This window comes from Vulpes vulpes, chromosome 1 (genome assembly GCF_048418805.1).
Source record: "Vulpes vulpes isolate BD-2025 chromosome 1, VulVul3, whole genome shotgun sequence".
NCBI classification, from domain to species: Eukaryota; Metazoa; Chordata; class Mammalia; order Carnivora; family Canidae; genus Vulpes; species Vulpes vulpes.
The window spans coordinates 113332784-113358232 of NC_132780.1; the positions used below are offsets into that span (position 1 = coordinate 113332784).

The window sequence follows — 25449 nt, forward strand, 5'->3', positions numbered from 1 at the left end:
GGACGCGGCTCGCAGTCGGCGGCCAGACGGGAGCCCGAGGGGCGCGGGGCGGGCGGGCGGGCGGGCGCCGGCTGCGAGGGTCGGCTTCCTCTCCCCCCTCCCGCGCGGCGGGGTGGTGCGTTCCGAGTTCCCAGGAGTTGGAGGCGGGCGGGTGCCTGGGGGAGGGGAGGGAGGGGAGTGGCGGCGGCGGCGGCGGCGGGCGGCTCCTGCCTCAGCCTCGGCAGTGGCGTCGGCGACGGCGACGGCGGCGGCGGCGGCGGGGTCGGGGCGGCCGTGAGCGCTCGGCTGGTGTCCGCCGGCGGCGACGGCCCGAGAGCTGGGAGTTGGGGACGCGCGCGCCGCAGCCGCCGCCGCCGCCGCCACCGCCCAGAGCCGAAGGCGCCGGGGGAGCCGGGGGAGCCGGGGGGGCGGGGGGGATGGCGCGGACCCCGGGGCCGGCTCCGCTGTGTCCCGCGGGCGGCAAAGCACAACTTTCCTCCGCTTCCCCCCCCGGGGCCGGGCTCCCGCTGCCGCCCCCGACGCCGCCGCCGCCGCTGCTGCTGCTGCTCTTCCCGCTGCTGCTCTTCTCCCGGCTCTGCGGTAGGTGGACCTGGGCGGCCCCGGGGCGGCGGGCGGTTGTGCTCGGCGGTTGGCTGCGCGAGCGGGAGCCGCGGACTCGGGCTGCAAACTTTTCGGCGCGCCCCGGGGCGAGGCCGGGGAAGGGCCGGGGAAGGGCCGGGGCGGGCGGGCGCTGCGCCGGCCGCTCCCCTCCCCCTCCGCCCCCGCCGCCGCCTCCCCCGGGCGCGGGGGGCGCGGGGGGCGCCCCGGGCTGCTCCGGGGACCGTTACCTCCTCGCTCCCGGCGGGGGGAGGCGGCGAGCGCGGGCTGCGGGGCTGCGCGTTTGCTGCTCCCTTTCTTCCCCCCGGTGAAACTTGAGCTCTGAGCCCGGGTACCTTTGGGGACCGGAGCCCGACGGGAGGAAGCCTGCGGCTCCCGACCCCCCCCCCCCCCCACGGGGAGAAGGTACCGCGTCCGGCCCCTGCAGCATCCCCTGCGGCCGGTGCCGCCCTGGCAGCCCCCCGGCTCGCTTTGCGCTGAGCCCGTCGCTGCCCTCCAGTTCGTGGGACGCCTGCCCCTCACACTGGCCATGCTTTTTTTTTTTTTTTAATTAAAAAAATTATTTTATTATTATTTTTTAAGCGAACCTTGTTTGTCCTCCAAGACTTTGATTTAGGTGTCACCTGCCTGGTGGCATCCCCTGCGCCCCGGCTGTTAGACCAAAACCGACCGACCCCACGCCTCTTCCCGGCCTCTTTTCTTCTTCCCTCATTTTCCGTTGCAGCTTTCCTGTCGCATCTGGGAGTTAGTCTCCCTGTAAATTCCGTTCGTGGGTGTTGTCGGAGATTACAAGTCCACTTGTTAAGGATCGTGTTAAAAAAAAAAAAAAAAAGCCCCCAAATCTGGCCTCTCATGCACGGGAGCTGGACGTAAGTGATCGTTAGTGGAAGGCGGTGATGGGGGAAAGTGAGGCCACCGGTCCTTGGGGATGAGCGCTGTGGTTTGGTCAACCTGAAATGCTGCAGGAAGTTATTCGTTCTGAGACTCTTAGGTGGCGGAGGGAGGTGGAGAAGCAAAGAACTTAGCGCTTGCATAGAGATTGGGTTCACCCAAGACGTTTCGGTTGGTACAGGAGGCTGCTGCTGTCGGGTCGGTGCTCAGTGGAACCATAAACGCAAGCCAAGTTGTACCAGTGTTGGTTAGAGGGCGACGTGTGTGCAGGTTTCTGGGGTGGTGTCATTTGGAAGAAAGAGCCCTGTTCCGGGAGGTGTGTGAGGGTACTTGGTTGTGAGGGAGGCAGAGTTTTCAAGAGGTGGAGTGCCCCTTATGGGCTGGGAAAGTCCTCTACCGGTTCCCCACCGCGTTTCAGGCAGTGTACTGGCAGTTTTCTGATTTACAGAGGATACTGTGATAAATGGCATGTTATCTAATCTGCATGGTTTCTTTAGCTATCCACTCCCCGGCTGTTTGGTTCCAGGACACAATTCTTAATGCTGTTACCTCTTTTTTTTTTTAAAAAAAAATATTTATTTATTCATGAGAGAGAGAGAGAGAGAGAGAGACACAGGCAGAGGGAGAAGCAGGCTCCATGCACCGGGAGCCCCACGTGGGACTCGATCCTGGGTCTCCAGGATCACGCCCTGGCCAAAGGCAGGTGCTAAACCGCTGAGCCTCCGGGCTGCCCAGTGCTGTTACTTTAAACGGATGCAAGATTTAAGTTGAATTTGTGTACCGTTCTTTTCCATTAGGGAGGATTGTGGATTACAGTTGGGTAAAGTTGGAGGGGGTGTTAACAGTTTACTAGCCTGACTAGATCGTGGTAAGGACCGAGTGAATATTATTTGTATCTCTAATAAAAGCTTCTGTCTCTGATCAAAGCCTTATAGAAGGCTGAATGAAACTAGGTAATATGGGCAGATAATCAGGCATATGGAATTTGAGTAGTTTCATAGTGCTTGTACAGATGAAGGCTTGACTACTTTGAAGGAACATGGATCTCATGTGGAAGAAGAATCTTTTTTAACGTCTTTAATAATATCCCATTAGAGGGGCTTGATATTTTTATTTGAAGACTTAAAAATTCAAGTGATATGGTCAAATGGGCTGTGATTTAGAGCAGGTGTGAATTGAAGTTTCTAGAGTCAATTCTGCTTGTGGTTGTAGAGACAGGCACTAGCTTTGTGTTCCTGTGTGCACTGTTCTTTTAAAGAGCTTCCTTTTCTGGCTTATAGTGTTGATAACACCCTAATTTGTGAGCCCTTATGACAAGTTTTTTTCCATCAACCTTCCTCTATTTTAGAATTCAGTCTTTGAGTAGGGCACAGTTGTCCTGACTTATGGATGCTTAATAAGTATGGAGGTAGAATTTTAATTTTCTTCATGTAACTTGTTGTTGATTTGACATTCGTAGTACTGATAAGGTTTTGTGTGTACTATTGCTTGAATAGTTCAGAGTTGGAAAGATTTTTAGGCTTTAAAGAGATGATTATTTGAGGATTTGTTAATCAGAATGCTTTACTTGTTCAACACGTACAGATTTTTTTTTTCATTTTGCTGCTATTTTTTGATATGCTGCTTATGTAAATTTAGCACGACCTTAACTATGCTCAACATCTGCAATATTATCTATTAGTGCAAGGTAATGTTTACTTGCTAAGAAAAAAAAACTCTTGGAACTGGTAGACTTGATATTCTGAAAGCTGTAAAAAATTACATCATTTTTGTTTTGAGAGTGTACACTGTCTTAATTGAAGAACTGAACTTTTAAAAGGTTTACAAACTGTAGGTTGTTTCTTAAGCCTAAGAAATTCCTAGGTATAAAGGTCAAAGGGACTAGATTTACATTACCATGTGACTTGATAAATCTTATTTATTTAGAGCTTGTTACTTGGGATTTCTTTCTTTCTTTCTTTCTTTCTTTCTTTCTTTCTTTCTTTCTTTCTTTCTTCTTTCTTTCTTTCTCTTTCTTTCTTTCTTTCCTTGAAGTAGAGTTAACACACAATGTTACATTAGTTTCAGGCAGATTTCTTTATGATGGCAATAATTCATAGGTGATGAGTTTTATCTCACTTTCCTTCCAACATTTTTCTTGAAAGAGAGAATATTAGCAGGAATACGGTACCAGTAAAGGAGAAGGCAAAGACTTTTTGGCCTTTATCAGTTCCTACTTGAATATAGGATTCTCTGATTTTCCATTTTCATCAAGGTTTTACCTGAAGATGTTAAAAGATGATAAAAAAGATCTGATGTTATATTGAATCTTTAACAGCGCTTATAGTACTTTCTGTATTCCTGGCACTGGTAAAGCAGAGTCCTGGCTTCAAGGAGCTTACAGCACTGTGATGCTAGACATGAAGGAAATAGTTGCTCATAGGATAGTCTAGTGTTTGTGATAGAGATCTGCATGAGGTACTGTGGGGTTGTTCAGAAGAGGGATACCTAACTCATTAGGTAAAGATCTATGAATGTGAACTGAGAAAAATTACTTTTTAAAAAATCAGTTGAGGGGTGCCTGGGCGGCTCAATTGGTTGAGCATCCAACTCTTGATTCCCTCGGGTGGGTCTTGGTTTCAAGGTGTGAGGATCAAGCCCCACTGGGTTCTTCTCCCACTCTCACTCCCTCTGCCCCCGCCTCTCAAATAAATAAATGCATCTTTAAAAAAAAATTTAAAAAGTTGATTCAGATGTTACTGAGGTTAGACATTGTGGTAGATAGTACAAGTTCACTGTCTCTTTCTGCTCTTTATGGTTTAGATACTAAATAGTTTGATTTTGAAAAAAGGCTTCCACTTACTAGGTTTTTGAATCCTTGGCAAGTTATTTAACCTCAGTAAACTTAAGGGTTTTCAACATAAACAAACAAACAAAAAGATATCATCTTGCCCATAGAGTTGTTGAGAGGATTAAATCAAAGAATAAAATAAAACACTTAGGGTACATGGAATATAGTAAACTTTCAAATGTTAGCATTTTTTAGATCACACCTAATAAACTAACCTGCCTTGTATTTGTCATTCTTAAATTCTGCCCTGATGTCTGGAATAATTGGGTTTTCAAGGTAATTGATTTACTCTATTTGCCTTCATATCTTTATTTTGGGTGTATAATACAGTCAGTGTTCTTTAAATATTTGTTAAATTTACTTCATATAAATATTCAGAAGACCAATTTTCAGAATATTGAGATACAGTGAAATTAACTAACTTGCGTAATTGTTTGGAACCACGTTGAATCTTCCCTTGATGATGTAGAATGCATTTAATGATTTGGCAGTTCCATAAGGTTGCTTGGAATGTTAGTGTTTATATTGAAAATGCACAGTTGGGAGGAAAGGTCATAAGTCTATTTTATCAAGTCACTGATAATATCAGATTGGGGCCTATAATACATACTATCCATATAAATCTTTCTGCATCATGAACAGATATAATTGGAAAGTGAATCAAATTTAGAAGCAAGCAAAAAAGACCCAAATCTTCCATTCTTGCATTTAGCTACAGCATCAGAAATTGGAATTGAAAAAGCTGGGCAGTTATATATTTGTGTGTGCATATGTGTATTTACCATCTTAACTTGTTCATTTCACTTATGCTTATATATATTTATATATATATTTAATTTAGTGATTGAGCAACTCTGATGTACGTGTTATATCAGTACAGTTAAGAAGTAAAACTTATGGCTTACTGCCTATTATTTGAAAATTACTGAAAAGAAGCTGGATGGGATATCTTTGTTAAAAATGGAGTATTTTATAATTTCCCCTTTTAAAATTAAAGAGTAACATTTTTATAGCATATTCTATAATGTATTGAGGTGCTTATAGCAATTCATAGTAAAGACTAGTTAAGAAAAATACGACCTTTAATAATGGCTATTAATGTATAAATTTAGCATAAAATCAAATAATCCTTAAGTTAGTAATAGAATGACTACTAAAGATAATTTTATTCAGATCCAGAAATCTAAGTATCATAAATATCATACTTATGATTACTTTTTTTATCAGAAATTCTTTAAAGTCTTGAATCTGTATCTTTTCCTGAATTTCATAAAACTTAATATTTCTATGTTTATAATAGGTTCTGACAAATTTAATCATTTATTTAAATAAAATTTGTGGTGAATCTTTTATCAAAGGTGAGCTTTAAGTTTTTCCTAAATGACTCACTTATTATACCCTCGGTCATTAATTTAAGATTTTAGTGAGAGTTGCCCCTTATGAGTTTAGATACACCCATATTCCAATTACTGTAGTTATTTGAGAAAGGATATTGTATTGCAGACTTCATCTGAATTTTGTGTATTCTCTTTGATATGATATAGCATCCAGGGAGATTGTTTTTCTTGTAACCTATTTACTGCCCAACAGTCATCTGCTAATTAAGATGAGTAGGAAAAAACTATCTGTTGCTTTGTGAGTAAATATTCATAAACTGGACTTTGAGGCATATGTGTAAAAATATGCTAGCTCATACCTGGATTAAGTAGCTAAGAATTGGTAGTATGCTTTTCAATACTTCAGATGATTATTTTCTGGGTACAAGATAGAAAATTATACATGTAGCTCTATAGATAGTGGAGTGTTTTGTTTTTTTTTTTAAACTTTGATTTTCTTTAATGGTTAAAAAGAAAGTTGTTCTTATTTTAAATAGGTTGGCTTGTCACTGAATGGAGGCTTTTTACCGGCTCTCAGTCTAGGATTATTCAGAGTAAATAAATTAAAGGGGGGAGGGGCTATAAATTGCTGTTCTCAGCTAGCCAGGGTCAGCAGAAACAGGGTGTACAGGTGGGTTCATATCTGAGTTACTAAGGAATCTTTTTCAAACAACATTCCAGGCTCCACTGTGGACTGACTGGATCAACAATTTTTGCAAGAGAGGTGGATATGGAGATAGGGGTTTGCGACATTTGTATTTTGAGAGACATCTTCAGATGATTCTTACCTCTATTAGTGTTATTTATTACAGAATTTTAATTTATGATTTGACCAGATGTATTTCCTTTTCCAAAAGAAATATATTCCACTGTTTTGTTCACTAATATATCAGAACATTACACATTGGCATATACATGTAGTAGACACTCAAATTTCTTTATTTCAAGAGTTTAACAGCGAAATCTAATCTAATCCAGCACTGTCCAACAGAAATGTAATATGAGCCATATAGATCATTTTAAGTTATCTTGATACCAACATTAAAAATAATAAAAGGAACAGGTGATATTAACCTTAATAATATTTTTATTTAACACAGCATAACCAAAATATCACTTCATTGTGCAATTTGATACTAAAAATTGAGATAGTTTACATTTTCTTTCCTAGTAAGTCTTTGAAATTTGGTGTGTAATTTACACTTGGAGTTTTTTTTTTTTTAATATTTTATTTACTTGACAGCACACATGTGCTCATGCAAGCACAAGCAGGGGGAGAGGTCTGGGGAGAGGGACAAGCCAGCTCCCCACCAAGCAGGGAGTCTGATGTGGGGCTTAATCCCAGGACCCTGAGATCTTGACCTGAGGCCTATGTTTAAGTGACTGAGCCAGCCAGGCACTCCACAGATTGTTATTTAAACTATGTTTCCTGTGCTCAGTAGTCTGTTGTGGCTGGAGGCTACCATATTGGTCAGTGCAGGTCTAAACTCTACAAATCTCTGAAGTAGGTTGTGCCTTTCTGTGGTCCTTACTTAAAAGACCTAAGATGTCATTACTCTTTCTGCCTACCTACTCAAAATCTGAAGTGTACGTTTTAAGGTTAATTTTCTCTGTGAAGCCTTTTCTCATCACTTCTTGCTGAAAGTGAGCTTCTCTTCTTTCAAAAGTAGTTACTCTTTATATTATGTTGTTTGGTGATATGTGCTCTTTGTAGTAAAGATCCTGCATCAGGGTTCACTGTATGTATCATAACACATATCACAGAATAAGCACAAATAATTTTTCAATCTATATAGATTTGTTTTTTTTTTCCTATTAACTGTTTAAGGACTTGACCAAATTTGTTTTATGATAAGTGGCATCAAAAGAATATGTGGTTTCATCTTCCATGTTGAAATAAAATAGTAAAATAGAATAATAGCTATAGTAACTATGAAACTCTTCTGAACTTGATTTTATTTCTTATCTGATCCTAGATATCTTTCATTCCTTAGTCCCTGGAGGCCTACCCTCTTCTGTGTTTAATAATGTATGTGAAATACGGTCATTAGAGGGAAAAGCATGCACATTCTATTTATTTTTTTTTTCTTCATGTTTTTAGGTTTAAGCAGTGTTTGCCAAAGTATTCCTGTGGAATGGAAGTCTCAGAAGATATGTTTCTGGGAGAAAGTGCTGTGGTTAAATAGACTTGGGAATAGGAAAAACTAATGCTGTAACGCCTTTATATGTAAAGTTACTCTGTGCATTAGTTTATTCATAGTCTAAGAAATTCTTCCATAAAATAGCCTGTTATACAAACTCTTTAAAGATTCTTTTTTTTTGCGTAATACCTTTTACGTTGCAGAAGCTATGTTTTACAGAGTACGCTAGAAAATAGATCCTTAGGTTTGTATATTTAGTATTATTCCTATTTTGACATTCCTATGCCCACCTTCCAAGATAGAGGGAATGAATATATATATGTATATATGTATTTTTTTCATATTCTCTTGTACATGTATATTATAAATATACTAAACTGGAAGAGGTTGGTAGGTTTTAAAGATGTTGCTTGATGAGATAGTTCTTCATTGGCTTTTCTGTTTTCTAAACATGCTTTTTTCTCTGTTTAGTTCTGTCTCTTTACTCATTGTCTTACCATTTTGAATCAGAGATGTTAGTAAAATTGACCTTCTAGGGGTAATACAATTTTTTTTCCTTCAGTATTGCAAAATTAGTTGTGTATCATTTATCCCAGGACATAAGGAGTAAGCAGTTCCCGTGTGACATACCTCACTTTCTGTATAACGGATCTCACTCTGAGTTTGAATTTTTGAAATAGAGTGGTAAATTTAAGATAGCCAGTCTGTTTTGTACTGGAAATGTGTCAGTGCTGTTATTGGGAAGGACATGAAAAAAAAAAAAACAAGAAGCAATTATAAAAGTAGGTGCATACAGTGAGAACTCCCAACTCAGTGTTGAGAACATTGTATACAGTTAAGGATGTGCTTGATTCTTCTAATGGCTTCGATTTAGAGGAAACACAAAAATATTAATGAAATGTTAGTATTTCTAAGCAATGATGAGATAATTTTCAACTAGTAACTACTTCTATGTGTTATCTATGGTAGACGTTCTTGTCATTACTAAAATATCTTAGGCCATTGTTTTTGAACTTAATAATATGATTTCTAATTCAGTCATAGCTATTATGGGCTAGATTAAGATTAATCTCACAAGTGTCCTGTCATTATGAACTCCAAATTCCCTTCTAATTTGATTTAGATTAGAGATAATCATTCATGGCCATAAGTTCAATTTAATATTGGCTAAGTCACACCATTAAACTGTCTAGTTTTTAAATCTGCTTAGAGATGCCTTGGTTCCTTTATTTTAAATGCAGAATTTTAAAAAAAAGCTTCTCTATTTTTTATTGAAGAGATTCAAGTGGGAGAAGGTACTTAGCTACAGTTTTATCCTTCTCATTAAGGGCACAGGGCTAAAACATCATAGCATTTTTCATGAAACCATGAGTCTGCATATGTTAATGTCTCTAGCAGCTGCTCTAAATCTCTGATTTCTTCTTGTTAAAAGAGATAAAAAAAATTACCATAAAGAAAAACCTCGAGTAATGTGCAAATAATGCAGTTCTATCAACTTTTATAGTAGCTTCACCATTCTTATAAGCATTGTAAATATGTGATTTTAAATATAATTATAAATATATGATTATTTTATGATAGTTTTGGCTAATTCAGAGTAAAACCAGCATGAACTTTAATATTGAAGCATAATGGTAAGGAACTCCTATTCTCTTTCAAGTTGTTACCTTCTGTTTGTTGTATACTAGTGGGATGTCAAAGATTTATTATCTTTTTGTTTTAAAACTGGTATAGCTCCTATGGTTGCCTGACTGATTTTAAGTAACAAAAAGAAGGTATATCAAAGCTAGAATTAATAACACTAATGATGACATCTATTCTTAGCAAGAAATGACTGGAGTATTGGCATTCTTTTCTGTATGTAGATTATTTTTACACTTTTTAATGAAAAAGCGTTTCAACTTTTAGATTCATAAGAATTAGCAATTATGGTGGCTTCAAAATACACATATTTTTCCATATGTGTATGAAAGGATCTGGACATTGACACAGTTTGTAATATTTATAACTGATAGTGAAAATGTTTAAATACATACGTAGTTTTTGAAATTTGTATAGATCATGCAAGAATGTCTCTTGTCTTCTAAAAGCTTTAATCTTAACATCTGTTAAAAAAAAAAACAAAACCACAAATTTGAAATTGCCTGAGAAAAATACATATCTTTCTTTAGGGATAACACTGTTGCTTTGCTGCCCTCTACAGTCATCTAACATAGTCACTCTAGATTTTTCTTGCATCAGATGTATAAAATACTTCCTTGACCTGTGAACTTTAAATTTCAGGAGAGGGTTGAGTGATATTTACTGTTAAAATATAATGTTTAGTTAGTCACAACAGTTGATCCATACTTGTAATGCAAAAAAATAAGGGATTTAGAAATTAGAGCAGGGGATAGATGAGGGGACTATTTGAGCATCAATCAGGAAATAAGTAATACAGCACCAACCGAGTGGTAGGTGGTGTAGAGGGTACTTTAATGAAATAAGACATGGTGGTTGGTCCCAAGTTTAAAAACCCATTTGTAAGATTAACTGCACGTTAAAATATATCCAAAAAAGATATTTGTAAAGACATTGCAAGTAGTATATGATACAGCCTAAGAAAAAGATCAGTAAGGCCTAGAAGAGTCAAGGAAAGCTAAATAGAGATGAAACTTTTGAGCTGTGTCTTCAAGAATGGATAAAGTTCAGACAAGTAAAACAGGGTTATTTGAAACAGGGAAAAGAAACACAGAGCATCTGTTACACCAAAAGGACTAGGTATGCCAGGAGCCTTGGAGTCTTTCTTCTTAATAAATGTAAAATGTAATTGTTAGGAGATTCGGAATTAGAAATGTGTGTGTTCCTGCATGTACGTGTGTTAAATCCAGTTACTTAGGCTCTCTGCCTGTTTCATTTACTCTAAAGTCGGCCACATACTTCATTTACAGAGTTGCTGTGAAAATTAAATGAAATCCTTATTAAACTGTAATAAAGTTTTATAAATACTACTAACAATAATGCAAGGGAAAATGAATTGTCTTATATTAGAAATATGAAAATATTGTGGAGTTAGAGAAGAGGAGCAGTTTTATTGGCAGTGAAGGAAGCCTTAATAGAAGACCTAATTTTGTAGCTGAACCTTGAAGAAGAATTGAGATTTCTGTTTGTGAGGGAAAGTCCAGGAAAAAGGGCATTACAGGCTGAAAAAAATCACTGTACTGAGAACTCTGGAAGGAATGTTCCTGTGTGGTTCAAGTATGAGCTTTTCATAGGGAAGTCATGGATTTTTTTGAATACTTTGCTGATGCTGAGGAGAGTAGTATGTAGTGAGGATCTTTTTTTTTTTTTAAATTTTTATTTATTTATGATAGTCATACAGAGAGAGAGAGAGAGGCAGAGACACAGGCAGAGGGAGAAGCAGGCTCCATGCACCGGGAGCCTGATATGGGATTCGATCCCGGGTCTCCAGGATCGTGCCCTGGGCCAAAGGCAGGCGCCAAACCGCTGCGCCACCCAGGGATCCCCTGTAGTGAGGATCTTTGAGTCAAATAACTACTGAGTCTTTCTATGATTTGAGGATATTGTATAGCTCTGACGGAAATGTGTAAGATATACTGGAGGTACAAGAGACAAAAGAGAAAACCATTGTGATTCTCCATGGAACACCAGGTTGTAGAGACAATGGCAATTTGGTAGAAGGCTTGGAAAGATTAATCTGCGTAGATCACCTGGTATTTGCATATCATAGTGAGGAAGGAAGAGTTGAATATGTATGTAATGCTTCTCTTTTGAATGGCTAGTAAAGAATGGTAAAAGGATTGACTAATTTCAGTCTAGTAACTTTCTATAGAGGCGTTTAAGTTGTGGTGCGTCAGGCATATATTTTAGAACTGTAGTTGGAAACTTATGAGATGGCAGGGGTGGTATGTGGAATTGGGATTGAGGTATTTAGAATAGTTATTCGAGAGAGAGAGAGAGAGAGAGAGAGAGAGAGAGAAAGAGAGAGAAGAGGCAGGGGAGGAGGAGGGTTGAGAAGGAGGGAGAGAGGAAAGGGAAGTGGGCAGGGGACTGGGAACATTTTTCAAGATTGACGTATTTTAATTGCATAAGAAGGAGGGGGAATAATCTAGAAAAAAACTTAATAAATAGACCAATATATTTAGTAGTTAGGAAGAGTATGCTGATGACTCAGTAATTTTGTAAAAGTGATGATTAGAAGTCAAATTCCAAAATATTAAATGAAGGGATAGTTACAAAGTAGTAGAATAGGGCCTACTCTTGGGAAAGATGGAAAAGAGAAAGAGTAATTTGAGGGGAAAGAATAATGTATCAGTTGTTATGGGCTGAATGTTTGTCATCCCAAAATTGATATGTTGAAGGTATTAGGAATGGTTCTTTGGGAGGTAATTAGATTTAGATGAGGTCTTGAGGTTAGAGCCCCATGATGATTAGTGGCCTTGTAAGAAGGAAGAGACACCAGAGTTGTGGATACAGTAGGAAGTCAGCCATTGGTAAGCCAGGAAGAGTTCTCACCAACCAGATCTAATGATGCTAGGTCCCTGATCTTAGACTTCCTGTCCTCGGAACTGTGAGAAATGTTTGCTGTTTAAGTTACCTACTAGTCAGTGATATTTTGTTATGGCAGCCTGAGTTGACTAACACATCAGCCAGGCTCTGAATTGCACACATTAGAAACTTAACTTTGATCAGAAGGAAATTTTTAAAAGGATATCGGGGGTTCAGGTATGGAAATCAAGACCCAAAGAAGGCTGGGCGTCTATAACCATATCCAAAACTACAGCCAAGATAATGTCAAGGGGCAATCTGTTAAGGTCATTGCTTTTTGCTTCTTGAGACATTGAATATTAGAGCTTTGCCTCTTAGACTGACATTACTGTTCTTAGAAACTGGATATTGTTACCATAGCACAAGGGAATATACTTTCCGGTGGTGTCCACTACAGAAGGTTAACGGAAAGCTTTTTAAAAAAATTGATGTATAGTTGACGTACGATATTCTTTTAGTTTCAAGTGTACAACATAGTGACTAGATAATTCTATACATTAGGCTATGCTTACTACAATAAGTATAGTTACCATCTGTCACCGTGCAGTGTTACTATAATATTATTGATTTTTTAAATTCCCTATGGTACACTTAACATCTCCATGACTTATTTTATAACTGAAAGTTTGTACCTCCTATCCCCTTCACCTTTTTCACCCTTCCCTCCAACTCCCTAATGTTGGGCAACTACCAATTTGTTCCATGTATTTGTGATTCTATTTCTGTTTATTTCTACATTTGTTTTTTAGATTCTACATATAAGTGAAATCCTATGGCATTTGTCTTTCTTCGTTTGACTTATTTTAGTTAGCATAATACTCTCTAGGTCCATCCATGTTGTCACAAATGGCAAGATCTCATTCTTTTTTATGACTAACAGCAGACTGTTGTTGATATATAAATGCGTGTGTATGTGTACACCACACCTTCTTTATCCAAATTCATCTATTTATGGACACTCAGGTTGCTTCTGTAACCAGTAAGTATACTGCAATAAACATAGAGGTGCATGTATCCTTTTAAATTAGTATTTTTGTTTTCTTTGGATAAATACTCAGTAGTGAAATTACTGAATCATGGTACTTCTATTTTTAACTTTTTGAGGAACCTCTGTACTGTTTTCCACAGTAGTTTCAACAATTTACATTCCCACCAATAGTGCACTACATTTCCCTTTTCTCCACATCCTCGCTAATACTTACTATTTCTTGTCTTTTTGATACTGGCCATTCCATAGGTGTAAGGTGATATCTCATTGTGGTTTTGATTTGTATTTACCCGATGATTTAGTGATATTGAACATATTTTCAGGTATCTGTGATATTGAAGATATTTTCAGGTATCTGTTGACCCTCTGTGTCTTTTTTGGAAAAATGCATGTTTAGGTTCTCTGCCCATTTTTAATTGGATTGTTTTGGTGCTGAGTTGAGTAAGTTCTTTATATATTTTGAATATTAACCTCTTACCAGATACATCATTTGTACATATCTTCTCTCATTTAGTAAATGGTCTTTTTGTTTTGTTAATGGTTTCCTTTGCTGTACAAAAGTGTTTTATTTGAGTGTTGTCCTAATGGTGTATTTTTGCTTTTGTTTCCCTTGTCTGAGGAGACATAGCTAGAAAAATGTTGCTAAGGCCAGTATCCAATAGAATACTGCCTTTATCTTTAAGGAGCTGTATGGTTTCAGGTCTCACATTTAGATCTTTAATCCATTTTATTTTTGTGTCTGGTAAAAGAAAGTGGTCCAGATTTATTTATTTATTTATTTATTTATTTATTTATTTATTTATTTATTTAGCATGTAGCTGTTCTTTTTTCCACATTCTTTATTGAAAGGACCTTTTTCCTCCCTGTTGTATATTCTTATCTCCTTTGTCATAGATTAATGAGCATATAAGTGTGGGTTTATTTCTGGGCTCTCTATCCTGTTCTATTGATCTGTGTGTCTATTTTTGTGCCAGTACTATACTTTTTTTTAATTACTACAGCTTTGTAGTCTATCTGAAATCTGAGATTATAGTACCTCAGGCTTTGTTCTTAAGATTGCTTTGGCTAGTTAGGATCTTTCATGGTTCTATATAAATTTTAGGATTACTTGTTCTTGTTCTTTGAAAAATACTGTTGCTTTTTATAATACAGATTGCATTGACTCTATAGATTACTTTGGGTACTACGGACATTTTAACAGTACTAATTTTTTCAATCTGTGAGCATGATAATAGCTTTTCATTTGCTTGTGTTGTCTTTACTTTCATCAATGTACAGTTTCCAGGTCTTTCATCTCTTTGGTTAAACTTATTCCTAGGTAATTTATTCTTTTTGAAGCAATTATAAATTGGATTGTTTCCTTAATTTCTCTTAAAAGATTTTTTAGTTCTTATGATGAGATTTGTCTCTCTTTGTTGGGGCAGGAGGTGGGGGTTAGTGGGCGAAGTACATTGATAATGGCAAGGTCCAGGAAGTAAAAAGTAAGTAGAAAGATAAGAACACTGATGAGAGACAGTAGTCTTAGAAACGATGAATGGCTCTTCTTTCTACTGCTTAGGGAAAAATAAAATGATAGGTAAATATTTAGAGATACATCCAGGTCTAAGAAAGGGAGGTTGTGGCAAGGCTTTGATCTTTAGTGATTTAAGACGTATATTTTGAGAATAAATGAGTGTGGAGTAATATTGGGACTTTGTAGTAGAACTTTTTGGCAAAAATGGAATATCAACTAAGAATGATAAAATAATTGGTCAGTATTTGAAAGTATGAGTTAGCATAACATGAACTTGTGAAGCACAATGATGTGGAGGTAGTAATAAGTTTATGTTGGTGGTTAGTATTTAATTGAGCACTGTGTCTACCAGAAGTTATTCTAGGTACTGAGAAAAATTAGCTGATAAAGAATAAAATGTTGGAGGCGCCTGAGTGGCTCAGTTAAGTGTCTGCCTTTGGATAAGGTTGTGATCGCAGGGGTCCTGGGATGGAGCCTCACATCAGGTCCCTTGTTCAGTGGGGGAGGCTACTTCTCCCTCTCCCTCTGCCACTCCCCCTTCTCATGTTCTTTCACTTTCTCTCTCAAAGTCTTTAAAAAAAGAATAAAATGTATACTCTCAAATACATAAAGTCTTAAAAATAAAAATAATAAAATAACAATTGTATTTACGTATTGAAGAAAGTAGAATAGAGCCAAACTGCTGAGTACCTTTTGAATATGTTGTAATGCTGAAAGTTTGGGGGAAAAATGACTTAGGAAAGTAGTATTTAAGCAACACTTACTTATCATAAGTGGGATAGTCTAGCTGTGGAGTTATTAAGGCCTGAAATAGGATGGCAGTGGTAGACATGAAAGGGAAAAGTTTAAAAACAAGAGATAATTAAAAGGCAAAATAATCTCTCCTTTTATGATGCCAGTATATGAGGAGTGCATTTGGAGTTTTGTATTAGACAGATGGGACAGTAGTATAAATATTGCTGAAAGGGAGGTTGAGGTAAGAATTAATTACTGCATAGAAGGGTGTATTAGTTTCCTTAGCGCTGCCATAACAAATTATGAACTACGTGGCTTACAACAACAGAAATTTATTCTCTCACAGTTCTGGAGCCTAGAAAGTCTGAAATCAAGGTGTTAGGACTGTGTTTCCTCTGAGACTCCGGTTATATTCTTTCTTGTCTCATCCAGCTTCTGCTGGTGGCCATCAATCTCTAGCTTTCAGTGGATCGCATCACTACAATCTCTTCCTCTGTTGTCATATGCATATGACAGTTCTGTCAAGGAACTTTCCTTTTTGTATAAAGATAATAGTCACATTGGATTAAGCCCACCCTTCTCCATTATGACTTTATCTTAATTTACATTTTATTACATATGCAAAGACTGTATTTCCAAGGTCTTTGGAACCTTGATTCTTTTTTTTTTTTTTAAATTTTTATTTATTTATGATAGTCACACACACACACAGAGAGAGAGGCGGAAACACAGGCAGAGGGAGAAGCAGGCTCCATGCACCGGGAGCCCGACATGGGATTCAGTCCTGGGTCTCCAGGATCACGCCCTGGGCCAAAGGCAGGCGCCAAACCGCTGTGCCACCCAGGGATCCCTGGAACCTTGATTCTTAAGGTCACATTCACAGGTACTTGGATTAAAGGCTTTGACATAAGGGGACACAGCTCAGTTAACAAAGGGGTAATGATTTCGGTTTTGCTTATTAACTGTGATTTTTGAGGCTTTATTTGAATCGGAGGACCAGGTGAACACAGCTTTAGATGTGAGATATGAGCTAGTTTGAACAAGGCTGGAGACATAGATTCATGAAATATTAAAACTTTTATTGACATACATACACAGAAAAATATTCAGGGTAAGTATACAGTTGGGATGAACTTTTGCAAAATGAGTGTGTCCACGAAACCATCACCCTGGTCAGGAAATAAATCTTTACTAGCACTCCAGAAGCCCCCTCACACCCTCTCCAATCACAGATCTCTGTCTTCCCCAGAAATAACCAGAATTCTGACTTCTAACACCATAAATTTGTTTTATCTATTTAACACCATTGTACAGTATTCTGTTCCATCACTGATCCATAATTTATCAGTTTTAATGTTGGGCAGACATTTGGGTTATTTTCACTTTGAGACTATGTATAGTACTGCTATGGACATCATTGTACCTCTCTTGGTGCTGGGACTACTGGCTCACTTTATGCATGTTTTTATTGAATAAGTTTCGCAAGCAATACTAATTTATACTTCCTATCAGTAGCTTGTAAGCTTCAATTGCTTCACATCTTCACCAGCCAGTATTTTATTTTTTTTAACCATTCTGAGCAGTATGCAGTGGCATAACATTGTGATTGTAATTTGTATTTCCCTGATGGATGGGGTCTAAGGGTTACAGGCCATCTCAATATACTCTTGTGAAGTGTCTGTTAAGTCTCTTTGCATTTTATTCAATTGTATTGTCTTTTGTCTCTATAGATTTGTTGGAATTGTTTATGTAAGTTAGGTTTGAACCCTTATATGTATTGCAAATAATTTCTCCTACTTTGGTCTTTTCACTCTATTAATGGTGTCTGTAGATGAACAGAAATTCCAATTAATAACTATCCAGGTAGTCAAAACCAATTTTTGTCTTTATAATTATTTCTCTGCCTTATTTACAAAATCTTTCTCTAGTACATCATCATGAAAACATTTTTCCCTGGGATCTTTATCATTTTGCCTTTACTATGATTCATCTAAAATTTGTTTTTGTAATTATGAAGTAAGGTCCATATTTTTTCTTCATTTACTCTCCAGTTGACCATCACCATTTATGGAGGAGACCTGCTGTACAGTGCTGCCTTTATAATAAATCAAGGAGCTGCCCCCATGCCAGGGTTTCTTTTTGGGCTCTCTTTGTTCCATTGGTCCACTTTCCTATCTTGGCACAAATCACATTTCCTTATAGCTTTATGATGTATCCTGGTATTGGGTAGAGGAAGTGCACCTACTTGTTCAAGTTTAATGTGGCTGGTCTTGGTCCTTTTCCTTTCCATATACATTTTAGTAGCAGTTTATCAATTGCCACAAAAAACCTACAGACATTTTTTTAAATTGTAAGTACATTAAATCAACATGAAGTAATGTGGGGCTAAATTGGCATTTTTATAATACTGAATCTTTCAATCTCTGAATCTGGTTTATCTTTCCATTTACTGAGATTTTCTTGACTTTTTTTTTCAATAAAGCTTTATAGTTTTTTTTTTTTTTTTGGTGTGTAACAATTTTGCATGTCTATAAATTTGCAATTAAAAATCTAAGTTACTCCTTTTTTTTTTTTAGATTTCGTTTATTCAAAAACAAGGTGATTGAGCATGAGTGGGGGATGAGGCAGAGGGAGAGGGAGAGAGAGAATCTCAAGCAGATTCCATGCAGAGCCTGATGCAGGGCTACATTCCAGGACCCTGAGAGCATGACTTGAACCAAAATCAAGGGTTGGTCACTGAACCAACTGAGCCACTCAGATGCCCTTAAACTAAGTTATTCTAATTAAAGATTTTAAGTTGTTTTTTGATGTTGTTATTATAAATGGTATTTTAAAATACTGTTAATCATTTGCAGGCATATAAAAATCTGATGATCTAGATATCATGACCTTATATCTGGAGACCTTGCTAACTTCATTTATTTCCAATACTTCGTTGAATCTTTTGGATTTTCTATCTGCACAGTCATGCCACCTGTGAAAAATGAAAGCCTTCTCTCTAATCCAATCCCTATACTTTTTTTTCTTTTCCTTTGTTTATTGCTCTGGCTAGGACTTCCAGTATGATGTTGAATTAAAGAGGTGATTGCAGGCATCATCATCTCATTCCTAATCTCAGAAGTTAAAAAAAAAAAAAAAAGTTCTTCATTTCAAAATTAAGTATGATATTTGCTGTTTTTATACTTTTTTTTTTTTTAGTAGAGTCCTTATTAGGAAAGTTTCTATTCCTAGTTTGCTAAGAATTTTTATCATGAATGTGTTTAATTTTATCAAATACTATATCTTAATTTTGAGATGATTAGATGATTTTTTTCCTTTTTTTAAAATAATGTGTTGAATTACATTTTAAAAAATGTTAAACTGTCTTTGTGTTTCTGGAATAATCAGTTTAGTTTTGATGAAATATCTTTTGTTCTATCACTGGATTCAATTGACTTATTTTCTTTTCTATTCTATATTTTCTTCTACTTTTTTGGGAGGATTTATTTCCTATTCCTTTTTTATTTCTTGAGATGAATGGTTATTGATTTGCAGCTTTTCTCTTTTTCTTACATATGCATTTGAGCCTATTTTATACCTTCAGTCATGACTGCATTTCATGCAGATAAATATAAAAAATTTTTATGTGATCTTTTTTGAGTCTTAGATTATTTTTGAAAATTATTACTGGGATGCCTGGGTGGCTCATGGTTTCAGCTTGGTTTCGTCCAACAGCGTCCAACTCTTGGTTTCAGCTCAGACCATGATCTCATGATCGGGCTCTGCAGTCAGCTTGGAGTCTGCTTGAGAGATTGTTTCAATCACCCTCCCCCTTTGCCCCTCCCTCCTGTTTGTGTGGTGTACATATGCTCTCTTCCCTGAAGTAAAAAAAATAAATAAATAAATAAATTCTTTAAACAGAAAATTGTCTACTTAACATATGAAGATATTTTAGTGACCTTAGTTTTTTATATTTAGCTTAATTATGTGTCAATAAACCTGTCTGACTTCAGTTTTGGGACATAATGTTAGGTCAGTGTTGACAATTCCATGTATTTATACTTGAGAAGAAAGTACATTGCCTGTGTTGTGTTAATTGTTTTCTGTTTTGTGTATCAGGTCAAGTTGGTTGCATTGTTCAGTCTTTATCCTTTCTGATTTTTTCCCCCACTTTTTTGGTTGATTACTATAAAGTATCTTAAAATGATATTCTGTGATGTGGATTTGTCTTTTTTTTCTTTTGATTCGTGAAGTTTTGCTTTGTATATACTTTGAGGCTGAATTATGAGGTACAATTAAATTTGGACTTGTTCTGTCTTCCGGCACTTGACTCTTTTATCATTATTAAATAGCCCTCTATCTCTAGTAATACTTCTTTCCTTAAAGTCTACTTTGTCTGATTTCAGTATAGCTACATTGAGTTTATTTTGGGTAGTAGTAGTTTGCATTTTATCTTTTCCCCAATGTTCACTTTCAACCTTTCTGTGCTTTTAAATTTAAGGTGTGTCCCTTGTAAGCAGCATGTAATTTTTAAATTGAAGGTGCTAAGCTTTGTCTTTTATCTGCATATATATTTAGTTGTTTATAATCAATCGCTTATATGTTTGGACTTAAATCTATTATGTTTTGCTTTCTACTTGTGCATATGTCCTTTGTTTTATACATTCACTTACTGTTTTCCTTTATATTACTTTTCGTCCCCCCCCCCCTTATTAAATTGTTAGTGTTACAGGTTTTGTTGTTGTTCAGTGGCTACTTTAGAGACTATAAAATACATTCTTGACTTTATTAAATTTCAGTATAAATTAGTATATATATTATTCCTTTTTAAACAATACAGGAGACCATCAAACCCTTTAACTCTACCCTTATTCTGCTGTTAGTGTACATCTGTGTATGTAGCAATACTGTCAGACATTATTAATGTTTTGTACAGTAAATGTTTATTTAGTTTTTGCAATATATTTACGTTTTCTCTAGTTCTTTCTCTCTGCATCGTAGTTTCCATCTGCAATCTTTTTTCTTCTTTCTACAGAGGAAGAACATCCTCTGTATTTTCTTTAGTGCGAATCTTCTGTTTTCTTTCTTTCTTTCTTTCTTTCTTTCTTTCTTTCTTTCTTTCTTGAAATTTCTCTATTTTTAAAATATATAATAGCTTTATTGATAACCATATGCTTCATTAAAGTGTATAATTCATAGTTTTTAGTATATTCAGAGTTCTGAACCATAATCAGTCAGTTTTATTTTATTTTATTTTTTTTTTAATTTTTATTTATGTATTATAGTCACAGAGAGAGAGAGAGAGAGGCAGAGATACAGGCAGAGGGAGAAGCAGGCTCCACGAACCGGGAGCCCGATGTGGGATTCGATCCCGGGTCTCCAGGATCGCGCCCTGGGCCAAAGGCAGGCGCCAAACCGCTGCGCCACCCAGGGATCCCAATCAGTCAGTTTTAGAACATTTTATCAGTGTATGCTCCCCTAGTCATTCTCCCATTTCACCTCACTTCTTCCAATACTAGGCAATCATTAATATACTTTGCCTTTATAGGTTTACCTATTTTGTACATTTCATATAAATGTTACATAATATGTAGTCTTCCTTGTCTGACTTATTTCATGTAGCATAATGATTTGAAGGTTCATCTATCTATGTTGTACATATATCGGTACTTCATTCTATTTTATTGCCACATAATCCATTGTGTGGATATATCACATTTTATTTATTCATCAGTTGATGGACATTTGCATTATTTCTGCTTTTTGGCTGTTAGGAGTAGTGTTGCTATATACATTCATGTATTAGTTTTTATATGTACTTATATTTTTATTTCACTTGGGTATTTACCTACAAGTAGAATTGTGATAACCATAACCTCTTAAGGAATTGCCAGTTTGTTTCCCAAAGTGGCTGTACTGTTATACATTCCTACTGGCATTGTAGGGAGATTTTCCATGTCTTTAACAAACACTTCTTATTACATGGCTTTTTTTTTTTTAAAGATTTTATTTATTAGAGAGTGAGCACAAGTGTGGGTGGATGAGGGGGACAGAGGGAGAAGGAGAGGGACAAGCAGATTCAGGCTGTTCCTAGACCCCGGGATTATGACCTGAGCCTACGTCAAATGCTTAACCAACTGAGCCACTCAGGTGCCCCTATCTGATTTTTTGATTGTAGCCTTCATAGAGGGTGTGAGGTTGTATGTCATTGTTGTTTTAATTTGCATTTCCTTAATGGCTAATGATGAGCACATTTTTATGTGCTTATTGGCCATTTGTATATCTTTTTTCAAGACATGTCTATTTAGATCCTTTGATCATTTTTCAATTGGATTATTTATAATTTTACTATTGAGTTCTAAGAGTTCTTTTTATATTCTAGGTACAAATACCTTTGACCTATAACCTGCAAATTTTTTCTTCCAGTCTATAGGCTGTATTTTTACTTTCCTAATGCTATCCACTTAAGCACAAAAGTTTTTATTTTTAATGAAGTCTAGTTTATGTCTTTTTAATTCTCTTGTTGCTTGTGTTTTTGGTGTCCTATTTAACTAAAAAGATTTTGCCTAATATAAGTTCATGAAAATATGCTACTATATTTTCTTGTAGGAATTTTATAGTTTTTACTTTTATGTCTGTGATCAGTTTGGATTAATTTCTATGTATTCTGTGGCTTTTTTTTATGTGGATATTCAGGACTATTTGTAAAATATTCTTTCCCCATTGAATTGTACAGGCACCCTTCCTGAAAATCAGTTAACCTTAATGTAATAAACTTAGTACTGGACTCTCCATACTATTCTATCGGTCTCTGTTCTATGCTAATTTCATGCAGTTTTGATTATTGTATAGTTTTGTCACATGCTCTTCATTACCATATATTTTTGCAGTCTTGACATTTAGAAGTGTTAGTCTTCCAATTTTGTTCTTTTTGGTTTGGCTATTCTTGCTCCCTTTATTTTCCATATGAACTTAAGGTAACCTTGTCAGTTTCAGCAGTGATGCCAGAAACTACACAATAGGTTAATCAGAGAAGGTTTAACTTACAGAATTATTAATTTTGTTAAAAGAAAAACTATACAATATAAGGAGACTCTGGTATGGGAGGGCTATAAGGGAGCGTACCCAAGAAGGTCCAGATGTGGAAGGGGCTCAGACTTTGTTGAGAAAGTATATTTCAGGCCACTTGATAGTAAAGAAGGGTGGAGTTTATCTGGAGTTCTTAGGCAAGGAATAAGCTATTTTATGAGAGTACAGGTGGTGATGTGAGTGTGTAGTGGGAATTCTAGTGGTAGTGGGGCAGTAGACTTGAGAACATTTGGGCTGCATGGAGTCTGGTTTCTGTGTGAGGACTGGAGAATGGTTATTGCTTGGCTGAGGCTGCAAGGTTGTAGGGGACTGAGTTCTGGACACATGGCTCAGGCTGGCTCTTCCCAATATCCTCATACCTACACTGTTCACTCCTATCCTAGTCTGCATTGGGCATGGCAGGAGAGCCTCTTTCTCCTGCAGAATTCCTATGATTCTATCTTCTAAAAAAGCCTAACACCATATTTACATGAAAGTAGAAGTGCTTAAAGGAATTCCATTTGTCAGCATATATGGATTGTGCATTTGGAATTGACAGACAATAAATTGATAACACATTAATTTCCGTATCATCTCCGCTGCTGAGACTTTAAAGGTACATAAGATTAGAAGCTAAATATTACATGTTTTGTTGTATCCCTTAACCAAATGAAATGAAACACATCTATGTTAATGTTTTATAAAAACTAAGAACTATAGATTTATGTAGGTAAAACATTTTAATTTAAATATTTAAAAAGTAGGGCAGCCTGGGTGGCTCAGTGGTTTGGCTCCACCTTTGGAGTAAGTCAGTATCTCACATAAGTCAGAAGTTAATGCAAATTATGACATTCAAAAAACAAACTAGTAGAAATTTAAAAAGAATTACATTTATGTAGTTTCTACATTCTATATACTTTTTAAATATTTATTTATTTATTTTTGGAAAGATTTTATTTATTTATTCATGAAAGACACACAGAGAGAGAGAGAGAGGCAGAGACATAGGCAGAGAGAGAGAAGCAGGCTCCATGCAGGGAGCCCGATGTGGGACTCTATCCCGCGTCTCTGGGATAATGCCCTGGGCCGAAGGCAGGCGCCAAACTGCTGAGCCACCCACGCGTCCCATGAAAAGTGAATTATAAGTGGAAAAATGGTTAAGGTACTTTTAGTCTTCAAATCCAGAGTCCTTTGTATTGCTTCTTAACCCCTGTGATATGAAGAGCTCTTTGATGCTCTCTTTCTTAAAAGATATGTTTGTAGCTTAGAGAATATAGTTAATAGTATTTTGAAAACTTTATATGATGACTGCTGATAACAACACTTACTGTCATGAGCATTTTGTAATGTATACAATTGTCAAATGACTATGTTGTACACCTGAAACTAATATAAAACTGTATGTCAATAATACTTCAATTTAAAAAAGGATGTGTTGTAGAATTACAAGACCCTTAGATTCAGTAATTCTCTAAGAAGACTCATAAGACTCAACATATATTTGTACTCTAAGCTATGATTTATTACAGCAAAAGCTCCTATACTAAGCAAAAAGTCATAAGGTAAAGTCTGGGGAAAACCAGGCACAAGCTTACAAAGCTCTCTCCCAGTAGAGTCAAACAGGATATGCTTAATTCCCCCCAGAATGACTTGTGACAACATGGGTAAAATGTTGGCAGTCATGGAAGCTCATTAGGGACTCCATGAACAGAATTTTTATTGAAGATTGATCATATAGTCTTAGCACATATCCAAATTCCAGATTCTTAGAAGGAAAGTAGGTGTTCATCATAATCCTATTGTTTATTCAACAGTTTAGGCACAGTGAGCTACTAAGACCAATTAATGGTGAGAACTTTCCTGAGATCTTTTAAGTTGCCCACCGTTAGCCATGGGCCATCTTTGCGTGAAGGCCTTTTTATGGGTAGCAGTTTAGGCTCATTATCTTAACCTTTTATTGCACAGGAGACCATTATCTCTGAGATTTTTCTTATAAGCCTCTGATATCCATTCTGTAAGTCTTCATTCTGGTCCTGATCTTACCAGAAAGAATTAGTAGAACATATAATTATTGATTTAAAGATCATGGGTCATAGGGTTGCCTATTATCAGTCATGCCACCAGAAATAATGACCCAAGTTTGCATATACCTATGTGTCCCCAATTTTAGAGGCAGAAAAGATCTGCATCTTTGGAAAAAAGTAACACCAAAACCTACTTTTTTTTTTTTAGATTGCTTGCTATATTGAATATTATATTAAAGAGCTTAACTAGAAAAAAAAAGAGCTTAACTAGATTCAAAGAATAGTGAATATGTGCCACTGAGACGATTTTTACGGATATTAGGATGGAAGAGAGTGTATGGTGGGTGGTAGAATTATAATGTAGCTTTTGGGAGTCTGGTTTTGTCCATCTTTTGACCAAAATGCAGAAGGGCCAGATCGCCAGTGCTGAAAATGACTCTAGTCATATAGTCTGGCAATATTCAACAACCCCCTGCCTTTTTCCATTTTCTTTCTCCTTCAACAGTTTTACATGTATAAAAGTAGAGCTGCACTGTCCTTTGAAATACTCTTATACTTTTCCCCTATAAGTCTAAACATCTTTCCTGTTTCCAAATGTATTGTCATTACTCTTGTTGTGGGCATTTGTTATCATGCTTAGTTTAGTGCAGTAGCCTCATACGTTATTATCCTAGGGCTGCCATAACAAATTATCATAATCTTGGTGGCTTAAAACACCACATCTGTTCTCTCACAGTTCTGGAGTACAGAAGTCCATGC

At 37.0% G+C, this 25449-nt stretch overlaps 1 protein-coding gene across 3 annotated transcripts in view; it reads left to right on the forward strand.

The window, feature by feature from the left end:
• The first annotated feature begins 174 nt into the window (after window positions 1-174).
• The window catches only part of NECTIN3 (nectin cell adhesion molecule 3), a 121125-nt gene continuing 95850 nt past the window's right edge, over window positions 175-25449 (forward strand). For 2 of the 3 annotated variants that reach the window (XM_025990568.2, XM_072722607.1), the window contains exon 1: window positions 282-579. In XM_025990568.2, coding sequence (XP_025846353.2) covers window positions 417-579 — 163 coding nt within the window. In that variant the 5' untranslated portion in view covers window positions 282-416. Of the gene's footprint in view, window positions 580-25449 lie in introns of all 3 variants that reach the window. The other variant, XM_072722603.1, reaches the window with a different exon arrangement.